Source organism: Triturus cristatus, chromosome 1_1 (assembly GCF_964204655.1).
Source record: "Triturus cristatus chromosome 1_1, aTriCri1.1, whole genome shotgun sequence".
Classification (NCBI taxonomy): Eukaryota; Metazoa; Chordata; class Amphibia; order Caudata; family Salamandridae; genus Triturus; species Triturus cristatus.
This window is the reverse complement of record NC_140579.1, coordinates 105,499,683-105,514,243: the sequence shown is the minus strand read 5'-3', so window position 1 is coordinate 105,514,243 and position 14,561 is coordinate 105,499,683. Positions and strand designations below refer to the sequence as shown.

Below are 14,561 nucleotides of genomic sequence, written 5' to 3'. Positions count from 1 at the left end.
AATAATGCAAAGTGTAATACACTAATCAGGTAGTTCGTTATGCAGAAATAATGCAATGCATATTACGATAATCAGGTAGTTCATTATGCAGAAATAATGCAATGCGTATTACGACAATCAGGTAGTTTGTTATGCAGAAATAATGCAATGCGCAATACACTCCAGAACCGATCACGGTGCCCTAAGCGGTCCCTCCGCCACTCGTACTGACTCGCAGTCAGTCTCTGTCAACAGTTGCCCCACACGGGTATCATGTAAACAAAAAGCGCAGATACGCACTCCGGCCCCGGTACTGCCACTCCTTTGGCAAGTATGGGCCGCGATATGAGCCGAAGCAGAGGCTAGCACTGCAGGAATGGGAGAGGTCGAGGACATCTCCGTCCGAGCCCGCACCCCGCCCCAGGCATTGACACATGTTACCTGGGGGGTGCGACCTCGCTCTCCTCTCCTCTTCCAGCGACTTGTGCCTCCGGTGTAATCTTTGTGAATTCCGGGCAGTAGGACTTGAGCCCTCCCTCGACGAGGTTGGTTCGAGGTCCCGCTCTGGCAACGACAGGCTCAGGCCGGCGGCTCAGCTCCTCCGGGGCTGCCGGTCCGGGCCACTGATGCTACAAAGATCTCAGGCTGTCACAGGGCACATGCACACAGCGTCGCTGAGACTCACTTGAGCTTCGGGTGCACGATCACAGGGTACTCCCCATGAAGAGGAGTTGGCCTAACGGTTAGGGCGCTCGACCTCGGACCTGGGGAGCTGGGTTCGAGTCTCGGTAACGATGCTAAACATCCAGTGATTCTCGGCAAATCACTTAATCTCCCCGTGCCTAACAAAACAAAAACAAAAAAATGAATGTGTGTCCTCATGTAACGTAACTGGTGCTATGTAAAGCGCTCTGATACCTGATTGGATTCGGGTCAAGTTCGTGCTATATAAAATTCTGCCAAAAAATTTTAAAAAAAGAAAGTCGGAGGCTGACAGTTTGTGGAGTTAAACTTTAAAATAACTGGAGTGGTCAGTGTTTCTGGTTCTCTGTTGCTTGCTGGAATAGTATGCTTAATGCAGAGTTGAAGGCACTTGCTAATTATTCATGGATAGTTACATATTATGAACCGCTTTTACAGGCTAACCTTTTGTTTGGTGGTTATGCATGGGAATATCCAGGTACCACTGTACTAATGTATAAGATTGACTTAACCTCTGTTGTCTAAGAGTGTGGGCCCGCCTTTCCTGTTCTCGAAAAATACGGGACAGCATCAAATTAGAGACATATAGAAACGGGGTCCTGCCCCGCAGGCAAGAAGAGAGGGAGTTGGCCTGCTCAATAGTTTACAGGGACTGACACAAACGAACCGGAATCGTTCTGTTTAGTTTTTTAGATAATCATTCGGTTGATTTAATTTAGGAGTACATCTGTAATATAGACCTCTCAAAATGGGAAGTTCTAAGTCTTCTAGTGAAAGAAAATGGACAGGGCAAAATAATTGTGGACACAAAGCACCACTAGAAGTCAGACTGCTAGCAACTCAGGGGCTAATTTTACAACCCCCTTGCGCCACCCCTACGTCACTTTTCCCATGATAAAAATGACGCGAAAGTGGCGCAACGGACTTAAAAATAAGCCCCACGTTTCTAACTAACTTACAAAAAAAACAAGACCAATATCAAAAGAGAGATCAGCGGAATGACTCAAACTTACTCTGAGATGAGCATTCACCCTCAGAGGATTTTCCACTGGCCTGGCCAGCACTCTCAAAGCGGCTGCATGGACATATGATGGTCAAGCTTAAATAGAAGTGTTATATTGTGAGAGGCCTGAGAATGGTGATCTGCACACCCAACGCCTAAAATTACAGATGAGAACCACAACTGTGGTATTGATGTGGACAAGGCAGGATAGATTTGAAATCCCTGACACAAGAAGATACTTTTAATGTAGTCTCTATGGATGTAATGAGATAGATCAGATCCCATAAGAGGCGCGTTGTCTTCCTGCATTAAAATGAGAAGCCATAGAGCATCCACCAGCTACTGGGCCATTAAGCAACAACACATGATGCAGTTAGAAAGTGTAACTGGCTAAAGAGCCTCTTGCCTAAAGTAAATGGAACATTCCAATGGCTGCGGGTCAGTTACAGCCAATGGCCGGTATTCCAGCAGCTGAAAAACAGATGTCCAGTATTGATCACGATGCAATGTGTGCCTGGAACCAACATTTTCTACATCTGATATGTTAGTCATAATTTCTGCAAGAGGTGTTTAATGTTAGGGATTCTCACAGTGTTATTATCAAACTCGGTTCTGCAGCTTTGTCCCTAGAGCAACAGTGTTTGCTAGGAAATTATGCTCAGAATCTGGAGATTGGCCGACAAACTATATTTTATGTCTTAGCAGGAACATTGTATTGGACTGGTAGCAACATGAAGGCTGGCTAATTGTTGCAATCCAAAAGTCCAGGTAGCCATTGGGTAGGTTATAAGTAGAAGATTTATTAGGATTAGTTGCAGGTTGTTAAGATGGTAAGTAAGTAACAGATAACTGTATCTCTGTCCATCACACGAGGCACTCCAGCATTCCACCAGGGGCGTAACACAGGCCCCCGCATCTCCCGCGGTCAGGAGGGCCCCCAACCTCCAGGGGGCCCCCTCAGCACCACACTTTGGTTGGAGAGCTCCAGATTGAGCTGAGAGGGGGCCGTCCTTGCACCCTGCAGGGGGCCCCCCTCACGTTTCGTTACGTCACTGCATTCCACTGCCCCATCAAGCATTCCAACATTCCACTCGCATCACATTCATGCTGGCTGAGCAGCAGGGAACAGGTGACTAAAGGAAAGGATGCAAAGTAACACTACAAGTCACAACTCTGGCTAAGCCAACCGGAAGTCATTGCATTAGAAAATAGCTAGTCAACATTTTTGGAAGCGCTCTGTTAGTGTTAAGGTTTTTGTCCACTAATCTGATACTTCCTCTATTTCCATATGGTGCGGATGCTACGGAAACCACTGCTTGTTTACTGTCTGTACATCTGCCCCTCCAATAGCGTGATGCCCGGGTTGTGTCTTGTCTGTTTGTGTGGAGAAAAGGTCTGTTAGTGTTCATTCTGCTGCATTGAATCTGTTTTCTGTCAAATGAAAACATGAGCTGTGAATAAAACATGATCTCTCACCGGAATGTGTCCCCGACTCGGTCTTGGAAGTAAATGAAGCCCTCGTCATCAAACCTCAGCAGGTCTCCGCTGTTGAAGTAGCGGTCTCCCTTGCAGAAGACGTCCCTCAGAATCTTCCCCTCCGACAGGCGCCTGTCTCCCGCGTAGCCGAAGAACTCGGAACTCTTCGTTATTTTCACCACAAGGAGGCCTGGCTCACCTGCAGAAAGGGACGAATCCAACGGAAGAGCTGAGAGAGTCCAACGAGGGGAGACGTTTCTATGCAGCCTGTGACAGGCATTCTGCTGACGTGGCTCTTTCTAAAGCCCCCAGTATTCCGAGGAGAGCAAACACAGCGGTAAATGCAAAGGCCCAGGGCGACTCGTTTAAAGGAGTGGAATTCCACTTAGTACCACTGCATCCCATTGTTTTTCAATTTATCAGATTGAAGGGCATAAATTACAAAATGAAGAATTTGAATGCAATCCGGCATTTGCTAATTTATTTCTAATGATAAGTACAATCAAATTCTTAATGCTTGATTAATTTTAACCTCACAGGACCACAGTGGAAAGGTGCGGATCGTGTTCATACACCAAGCAGAGTGTGCTAAATTGCACATTTCTTAAACTCACCAAGTGTGCAGAATTCGTGTGTAAATTACAGAATAGGTATGTCAAGTCCTCATATTATTGCACGAAAAATTAGTACCTTGACTGTTGCGAACATATTTTTTAATCACCTGCAAGAAAAAGCGAAGCAAAATACACGCACACAAACAAAATACTTGCAAATTACCAGGGAAAAACAGAGTTTCAGAGTGCTTGTGAGAAAAATCGAAGCCAGGAATGCCCTACAATATTAGATGCATGTAAGCTACCAGTCAACACTCACAAGAGAAAAATAGGCGAGTGCATAGGGTGATGAAAGCAAGAAACTGCAAAAGATTGGTCTAGGCCAGGGGTCTCCTAATAGTAGGTTGGGAGCTACTGGTAGCTCCCCAGCAACCTTGTAGTACCTCTCAGAGATGTAGTCTAGCCTAGGAATTCATTTAGAGAGTCAGAAGAATGCAGGACTAGCCATCTCAATGCCCTTAGAATGACAGCCAGCCAAAACCAATAACACGACCTCAGGATAGAAATAAAAACAAGCATTTGCAATGCAATAGGTCTCGCATTTACGTGAGTTTGAGCTATTGGCATTGTAAATGACAATGTGTTTCAGTTATGCTTCAAAAATCAAAACATAAATAAAAGGCATTGTCATTTACAATGCCGATAGCTCAAACTCGCGTAAATGTGAGACCTGTTGCATTGCAAATGCTTGTTTTTAATGATGTGACTTGCACCTCTGAGGATGCAATCTTAAAGAAGCTTCTTTTAAACAGTCTCCTTTGCTTTATATCTTGCGGTAGCATGTTAGCCTGTTTTTTTTCTTATTAAATGTGTATTTGATATCAGAATATCCACATGCTTTCTGGCGTTCAAATTGCTGCAAACTGTTTAGAGATAATTATAAACATATTTTGCTGACATTTTATGGGCTAGCCGTGGAGCACTGCTGCTCACAGAGCAGCATATCAGCAACAACCGGCGATAATTATCGCTCAGCACTCTTAGCGTGAGGATAATTATCGGCAGGTAACGTGGATTTTTATCGCTGAGATGGCGTGCTATTAGCAACGCTTATCTCCTCAGCGATAATAATCCTCACGCTAACTGCCTAACGTGAGATTATCGCTGGAAACCCAGCTTTTCGGCTGAAAACGGCCGCAAGAGCGGCGATAATTTTTTATCGCCAACTTGTAAATATGCCCCAGGGTGATTTAACACAGCTTGCAGGGTAGTTGTACTTGCTTTTTGTCTCAAGGGCCACAAATAAACCAGGTTTTCAGGATAACCATAAATATGCTAATGAGCCATTTTTATGTAAATTGTAATAATTGTGTGCAAATTGGTTACATATATATGCAGTATGGAAATTCTGACAATCTGACATGTTTGTGGCCTCAGAGGACAAGGGATGAGCTTTGCGCTATTGGACATCTTTGGTGCAATCTATTTTGCAAGATGAACAATAAACATAGCGTGTCAGGATTTCGAACTGTTGGTTGAAACGCCTTGGGTTAGTATTTATCTCCAGCCATGGACCGTCAGGTAGCACTGCTGCAAGGGATGAAAGAACCCTGCACTCGTTATAAAACCACAGCAGGGGGCAGATTTATGAGCCCCTTGCACCTCATTTACGCCGCCGTTGCGTCGCTTTTGTGATGCAGCGGCGGCGCAAATCCTGCGCCATGCTGCGGGGTATTTACAACGTGACGCATCTGGCAGATGCGTCACGTTGTAAAGCCCTGCGCCACATGTAGGCGTCCTGGAGCAGGGGGGGTGCGTTCCAGTGCAGGAACGCCTCCTAAAAGTGGCTGAGTGAAATCTACAAGATTTCACTCAGTCACTTTTAAGGCCCATGCTGCGTCAAAACCCTGCGCCTGCTTGAAGCAGGCGTAAGGATTGACGCAGCATGTAAGGGATAGGGCACCCCCAAGCCTTGCTGGAGCTGCGTCGCACTTGCGACACAACTCCAGCAATGCGCCGCCTTTGCGGCAGGAGATGCGTCACGCATCTGCCCATCCGAGTGCCTCGGTGCGCCGCATTGTAAATGCGGCGCATCAATGGTGTCGCACGGGTGGGCAGATGCGTCGCAACTCTTCTGGCGCATCTCTGCTGATTAGCAGAGATGCGCCAGACATCATAAATCTGCCCCCAGATGTCTTGTTGCGTGATTGTGCAAGTATCTATATTTATATAAATGCCCCAGTAAAAAAACAGCACTTTCATTCACTACAACATGCTATCGAGCATCACACAGATGTGACGTACTACTAGGTGTGGACTCCAGGCTGAGCGTCTTGCGGCCCTGCACACTGTGAACTCGAGGCTGTGAAACGGATCTGTGAGGGTCTGGTGTTTGTTTACAAGGCAAATGGAAGGAAGGAGCTGCACACAAAAGGTGTCCTGCAAAATTCAGCTTTGGAAAACGCGACCCGTTTAGAGATGCTAATAAGGAGAAAAGAAAACACCCAGAGTGAAGCAGCTCTCTACCAGCAAGGAGCAGCCCCAAACCAGCAGGCCACCATCACCAAAGCCTTGAATACAGCTCAGCCCACCTGACATTGGCCAGTCAAAAACTCTAGTTCCGCTGTTGAATGAGTGAACAATAGCAAATGTTTTTACACCAATCAGTATAGTATAGCAGGTCTTAGAAATGAAAGTGCCATTTTCATCAGATTTGAGATATGGCGGTCACTTGTATTCAAAGAGCGCTCAGAGGCAGAGAAATTTTGAGTCTGCATGTAAGTTAAGGAATACAACAAGCTTTTTTTATATATGTTTGTAAACCAGGAATAATAGCCACTTCCTAGGAAGGCTAAAACAGAGAATATGGTAGTTGAAACCACCAAAGGTGAATCTAGCCGGTGTGGACGAGTCTCAAGGACAACCTCAGTAAAAAAAAGTTAAAGATGTAGGCATAATTATTATTTCAGATCTCGCCTTTCTGTCCTAAATAAATATATTGGTGAAGAGGCCTAACTTTAAACAGGCCCACCAGCTGGAATTCAGAGCCTTGAGACAGGAATCCTAAAATACATCTGACCTCAGACAAATACATGTTGACCATCCTCTAAAACATTAAATTCAAATGCCTAAAAGGATTGATTTATAGACAGTTCTACGGGCCACAATAAACAACAAGCATTGGTCGCGGGGAATGCAAAGATGGAGGCTGCAGCGGGAGAGAGAGGCGGAGGCGCGCGCCAGCCGGTAAACACGCGAGTGGTGCGCGCGCACAGCTCCCAAAGTGAAAGTAATTGCACGTTCACGCGAGCATGAATGCAAGCATTAGGCCAGCAAATGCCGGTGGGAAGCACTTTTAAATCCCACTTACAAAAGTCGAGCAACAGCGCATGCGCTGCTGTAGGCTCGACCTAAAAACACTGTACCATCTTCTGGGGTTTGTAGCATTACCGTGTGTCTCCACTTTCAACCTAACTAGGTCACAAGGAGTGTGGGCATTTGTAGGTGCTGCTCTATCAGTAGCACAAGGTGTATGAGAAATGGGCCATGATAGAAGAGCGCCCCCTGTAGCCTGAGCAGTGAACAGCGCTGATCCATCAAAGTCTGGGTCTACAGGGCCAGAGTGAAAATGTGTTACTTGGCTGCATGATCGTTCCAAGAGCTGAGAAGGGCAAGGTGTGGATCCAGAGTTGAGACAACTAAGAGCCCCTCCTGTGTGTGTGTGTGTATGCATGTGGGTACGTTTACGTGTGTGCGTTTGTGACATTGTTTCACTCTCTAATTAACTATGTCCCTGCCTGAAATCAAATTCTGGTGTCAAGGACCACCAAAAGTATAAAATAGAGCCAATTATAAGGGGATCATTTCTGACACATTTATGCTCGTTCAAGTCATAGTGGTGCTAATGGTATAATAATGTGCATTCTTGGCTATTTTTGGCATTCTTGGTCATAAAAACATGACTGGCCTACTTATAGGCATCCATGGCCTATTGGTGTACAACCCTCACATAGTAATGGGAATGCCTGATAAATGCTGACCATCTTACCCATCATAGAGTTCAGCCGTGGCACAATAGTGGCCATGGTATTAAGGTGGGCTTTATTGGCATATACCAGGCATTCTTGGTGTTATGGTGAGAATATGTGGCCTACGATTGTAACACCTGGGCATTTGAAGCAGATTCTGCCCATGCAAGGTATTTGTACATATAAGCCATCAAAAAAATTATAAGCTGATGTTTGAGGACGGTGTATTCCCTAAAACTTAAGACTGGTATTTTGAAGGCAAAAATTATGTTTTTATAGACAATTGTTTTCATCTGGACAATTGATTTTGTCAGAAATGCAAAGTGGTATTTGATAGAAAGAAATGTGTATTTTCAGAAACTGATATGTTGACGAAGACAAAAGGTTGCAATTCCAAACACATTTAAAGTTGATAGTTGAATGATAATTCAAGCAGAGTTGTGGAGACCGACTGTTGTAGTTTTGTCCTTTGCACCATAAGGCATGTGATTCTTTGGCTGTTATTTCATTAGTCACGCACAGGCATTTAATACTAATACATTTTTTCCTGCTGTTTCTGCTGGTAATCTCACCTGAATTGCTTGGATGGTCACTACTGATAATCTTGCTTAGGGTATTGATAGTGTAATGTGTGGTGTTTGACTGGTCAGCCATAAGGTGGTCTTCCTCCAAACGTTTTGCCCACTTATTTCTATTTTTGTTGCTGAAATTCCTCTTTGTTGGCCTTAAGACCGCAGCTGGTCAGGGCTGAGGGGCCTGAGCTCACTCTCCTAAACATGGTTTAATTGGCTTCTACCTGATTGGAATATTTAATGTGCTTATAAGTCCCTTATAGTGTGGTATACCATATACCCACGGCCAGTAAATGAAATACTACTAGTGGGCCTGCAGCACTTATTGTGCCACCCACTTTAACCCCTTCAGCGCTGCGCGGATTCCCCCGCGGTGCTGAAGGGTTCGAGCGCGGGCGGGGCCATGACGGAACGGTTCCATCATGAGCACAGCTCAACCGATGCTCATGCCGGAACCGTTCCGTCATGAGCATGGAAGGGGTTAAAACATGTCCCGGGCCTGCCATTGATGCCTGTGTGTACAGCTTAAACTGCCATTTCAACCTGGCAAAATAAACCGTTTGCCAGGCCAAAACTTCCTTTGGAATACACATAAGTCACCACTAGGGTAGGCCCTGGACAGTTCAGAGGGCAGGATGCAATGTATTTAAAAAGTAGAACATATACGGTGGTGAGGAAATTAAGGTGGCCCTACAGGGCCATCTGGTGCCTCAGGCCATGAGGATGCATGCAGGGAGGCAAATGGTGTGCCCCCCTGGTCTGCATGCATGCCCAGTTCCTGTACGGCATGGACTGAACAGTCCATGCTGTGCCGGAACTTGCTTTGGCGTTCCCATTGCGGTGCATTTTTTAAAGGCACCACCGTGGGAACTACCAAAGGACCACCCCCCAGAAAATGAGATAACTGATATTCTGGTGTGCGGCCGGCAGTCGAGTTTGGTGGTGCGAGAGCAGGGAGGTGGCGTGCCGCCCCTCTCCCGTATCGCCAAATTTGTAATTAGGCTCTAAGTCTAAATGTAGAAATCTTCACTGTTGCTTCAACCCAAAGCTCCCAGACGATGAGCCTCCTCCCCCGGACACCACCTTCAGCCTTAACCAGCTGAACTTTAGCTTATCAGAACACGTTCTTCAAAATTTAGTCTAAGTCAAAAAGGTAAGCGCCGCCCAGGCCCAATCCACTTCTTCTATCAGACAGCTGCTCCACCCCAGTCGGCATGTTTTTCGACTCTGACCAGGTCTCGCGCAACTAGATGACCGCGGTTGGCGCTCTGATCTTTTAGGTGCTAGGTTTTACTAAAAACTTTAAAAATACAAAACTCCAGTTCTACCGCTTGGATTTTTGTAATTTTGGTGTTAAATAATTTTATTAAAATATCACTATATTTTTCTAAATTGATGTGGGCATTTTTTTGTGTTGTGTTTTCTCTTTATTATTGTTTGTGTGCTGCATACATACTTTACAAATTGCCTCTAAATTAAGCCCGACTGTTGATTTTTGTCAAGCTACCCAGTGTTAAGCACAGTTTAATTATGTGACTTTTTGTAGTTCACCATGTCAGGAATTGTGACTGGTGCTTGACCAGGGCTCACACCGTCGTCAGCCAACAACCCAACGTCTAACATGTGGTCACTATGTAATTTAGTAGGACTTTCCTTGAGCAGCAGTAGCTTTCACTATAGAGGAGGTTGGAGACCACCGCTCTTGGCCAGTAATTGAGAACTTGGTAAGACCGGGCTTGTATTAGAGGAACTTTGCATAGCCTAGGGACTTCATCAGAGAATATTTCTCTCTCTTTTTTTTGAGATAATGGGAACATGCAAATTTAATAAACAATTAAAACATAGCAATTTAATAGAGGTAAAAATCATATTGATTCACATAAAAATAAATCATTTATAGGATGGACTGCAGTAGCATCTTTTAAGAAAGCAGATTGAGTGGTTGGCCCAGCAAAAAAATGCAGGAAAAAGGAGGAATGGTCCGGCTGCATATTTTGCTAATTTCTGAAAAAGTAATTTTACTGTAATATTTACGTTCACTGCAATACCACAGAATGTGCTTCCAGTCACCTAGCTCAGTAAAAGAGACTAAAATATCCACTAAAGCAGATATGCAGTCTTGTGGGGTTGTAATATAATTGATATATGTAAAAATAGTGCCTACTACAGAGAATGGAGCTGAGTAAGGCATGTATTGATGAATTGATTTGTGTTCAATTATTTTCCAATATATCTTTCTCGATATGCCAATCCGTCTCAGGAATTTCCTTCATCTATATTAATGAATCTATGTAAAGGTTCATTTATACTTGTGATGTGACCTTTGCGGGTGAGTCAGCAAACAGTCTAATAAACTGCAGATCCCACCACTAAAGCTCCCTATAATAAATCCTCTGACACCTAGCACATATTCAGTCTCAATTTATAGAAGTGGCTTCATCATATCCAGGTGGAACAGCTGAGTGACCCTATTGCTCTTCTTCTTGATCTAAACCTTGTGACAGGTGATTGTAATGTTTCAGTGCAAAAATAGAATTTCCACAATAGTCTTATTTTAAATTTTAAAATTTAAATTTTAAAATTTGATTTTAATTCGGTCAAAGAAAAGCGACCATAAAATATAAAACATATAAAACAAACACAGCGAAAACCAATACAATTAAAACAATACATAAAAAGACAAAATTTATAAGAGAATGCAAACTGGCTCAAGAAGAATTCATCAAACATCAGAGATAAAAAGAGTAAAACAGTAAAAAATCACAGTTCATGATAATTCAAGAAAAACAGTACTCAGCAAAAAGACTGATCTAAGAACAATCTACTACCTCAATATCATACAAGCGCCCTCTGTGGTACAGCGCTTTGCATATAACTTGCTACCACATAATAAAGATAGAGTGAGGAAAGAGGTTGAAGAAAAACCATTGCCATCCTACACCGCCCATAATTACCTGGTCTTATAATGGGCAATAACGCTCTCACGCGCTTTGAGTGAAAAGAGTATCACAGGCAGAGACGGGCAAATCAGAACCAAAAAGTGTCCAGTGTACAACCTCAGTCTTGTCAGTAAAATTCTGTGTTTCATGTTCGAGACCCGTGTAAGGTCTGGTCAATGCCTGCTGGTGCACATCTCGTATCATCATTTAAAACTGCACATTTCCGAAACTAACCGCGTGTTCTCTCTGCATGACAATAGGCCAAAAAGGTTGCCTTATACTGCGACTAGTGAGAGACTCCGATTTATCAAATACATCGGGTGACTGCAGGATGCTGCCAACTTTTTGAATATATGACAGCCACGGAATCTTGAATGGTCTTCACCCACAGCAGGAGAGGCTGAAGATTGAGGGAGTCACTGACGTCATCAAGCCCCAGTTCTGAGTGACACAGATGGGGGGCATCACCCGAAGGCGCAGCCTGCAATCTTATAATAAACCCATTCTCAATCCTCTGTGCAGGTGAGGGCCTTTCGTGCCCCACAGGCCGGCAAAATAGAGAGCCATTGGCCGCCATGTTGAATTATGCCGCATAATCAATTCTCTAAGAGGTGTAATGCCAAGTTTAGTAAAAAGACTAAATATAGCCTTAGGACTACTAGCAAAAAACGCTGCGTTAGCCTCACCCAATGGACTTCACCTAAGGCCATTGTCAAATAAAACACACACTGTCTTAGCACCAAGACACCTCCGGGTATTCGTGCGCTCAATAAGTTTTATTAACATAACGTAACAAATACAGGACTGATTACATAGCACAAATCGTTTTATTATTGACAGTAAAAGATGTACATTCCTTCCTATGTGATCCGTATACCAGAATGCGTGTTTTGGCCGAATATACTGTCAGATGTAAATTTGCCAAGAAAATATAGAATTGGTCCAACAAGCCCTGGATGACTGATAGAGTTCTGCAAATGAGAACCTATTCAACTGCATAAAATAGAGCCACTTCCGGGCGTGCATCCACACAGGCCAAGTCAATATTGTGGCTCAGCAAATGATTCTAAAGGCCAGTTAGATATAGGGTGAATAAAAAAGGCACCAGGACAAACCCCTGGCGTACACACTGGCCTGCTTCAGTCTCTCCATCAGGTCCATATCTAACACTGGCAGATACCTCTAAAGGGAGTCACCAAAGGAAGCACAATATACTCCCCCCCCCCCCATGTCAGTCATACCATTACAGAATATTGAAGGGTTCACAGAGTCAAATGTTCAGCTCAGATCCATAAAAGCTGAAAGCACTCCCCATCCTTGACCACAGAATATTTATGAATCAGAAGATCACGGTTGAGACACTGTTCAATCATTCCAAGACTGGCACGAAAAACAGATTGAGGCTCAGAAAGAATATTATGCTCATGTACAAAACCATCCAAACGTTCTAAAACAAACCTGTTCATTATCTTTATAGCGAACTAATAAGTGCTGTCAGATGATGGTCCTGAGGGTCTGCTTTACAGACCTTTTTAAAAATGGGGACAATAATCGAATAGAACTAATTTTTCGGTGGATGAAGGTTTGCAACGGCCTTCAGAATGTTGTTCAAAGGATAGTCCACATGGCCATATTGTCCTTGTTAGAAATGGGGGTCTCCAGTTGGCAGAGGTAGGTACCTTTGTCCAAATGGGGACCCTTGCTTTTAGTCAGGGTAAGGGGGATACACACTTTAGATAACCCCTGCTCACCCCCTGGGTAGCTTGGCAAGAGCAGACAGACTTATCCCAAAGGCAATGCATAAAGTATTTGTACTCAAAACACACAGTAATGCAGTGATAACACCACAAATGGACACCACACCAGCTTAGAGAAAGAAAGCATCTTTATCTAAACTCAACAAGACCAAAACAACAAAAATCCAACATACAAGTATTATTATAAACACTTTAAAAAGGTTTTAACAGCTGGGTCCAGAGAAAACTATGGATGCATGATTTCTCACAAATTACCTGTTGTTGCGACAAACTTCACAAGGTCAAACGGCTGTAGCAATGGTAGGCGTCGAAAAACAAAAAGATGCGTAGTTTTCTGAGACCTTGAGGATGCGATGCAACAGTTCCGCTGCATGCAGGAGAGCGGTGTGTCGGGTCTGGTCTGTAGAGGGAAAGCAATGTGTCGATTCCGAGGCGACTCTGATTCGCAGGTGATGCGTCTGGAAAACTTGCTGCACAGGTACGATGAGCGGGAATCCGGGATGCTTCGGCGAGCGATTCAGCGGCATCGAGCGGCGCTGTGTTTGTTTCTTCAGCCGCGATCCCTAGATGCGTCAGTACTTGCAGCGGTGACAGGAGCTGCGTCGGTTTCAGCAGTGGTGCAGCAATTCGTGGAGATTCTTCTCGCACCGTGGTCCTGCGTTTGGAAAACTGCCACAAGAAGAGCGACACGTCGATTTTCTTGTAGTTGCATTGCTTTTCCAGATCCCAACAGCAGAAACAACCTCCAGTGGCCCAAGACAGTCACAGGCACCTCCTGGCAGGTCAGAACTCCCAGGAAGAAAGTTTAGGGGAGCTGGGGGTGAAGTCATTGTGTCCCTGAGACTTCAAAACAGGAGGCAAGCTCTACTCAAGCCCTAGGAGATCTTCTTCAAGCAGGAGAAACAGCACACATCAAAGTCCTTCTACTTTCCTTGGCAGGCCAACCCCAGACACACAGCAAAGGGACAGTACTTCTCCTCATTTTCTGCAGCTCTTCTCCTTGGCAAAGGTTCCTCTTGATTCCAGAACTAGTCTAAAGTTCAGGTGTTTTATACCCCGGAATGTCTCTGTTATCTTTGTGCAAGGGTCTCTGAGTCCAGTCCAAACCAGTTCCATCCTCTCTTGTGCAGCTGCCCGGCAGGAGGCGGAGACAGCATTGTGAAAGGCAGACAGTCCCTATTCAGGTGCAAGGGAAATCTCCTCCCACCACTCTAAATGCAGACCGGGCCTATTCAGATGACTAGTGAGAACTCCTGCCCCTACTCTGAATGCAGCACAGGTCGATTCAACCCAGCCCTGACTCATTCAGGAAAGGCAAGACACATATCAACCCCCCTCACCCCTGTTGACTGTCTGAGAGAATGCACCTCCCCAGCCCCTGCCACTCCAAAACCAGACAGTCAATACACAAACAGGCAGAGGCACACAGAATGGTTAAACAAGAAAATGCCTACTTCTAAAAGTGGCATTTTCAAACACAGAATTTAAAAAACATCTTTACTAAAAGATGTGCTAATAAATTCTGAGTTCAGATAGCCTAAACTTTATTTC

The 14,561-nt window shown here is 44.5% G+C and overlaps 1 protein-coding gene across 1 annotated transcript in view; it reads right to left on the bottom strand.

The window, feature by feature from the left end:
- Positions 1 to 14,561, bottom strand: part of LOC146869659 (long-chain fatty acid transport protein 2-like) — a 327,567-nt gene that overhangs the window by 92,416 nt on the left and 220,590 nt on the right. The window contains exon 7 of the mRNA XM_085609559.1: positions 3,161 to 3,359. Coding sequence (XP_085465685.1) covers positions 3,161 to 3,359 — 199 coding nt within the window. The remainder of the gene's footprint in view (positions 1 to 3,160; positions 3,360 to 14,561) is intronic.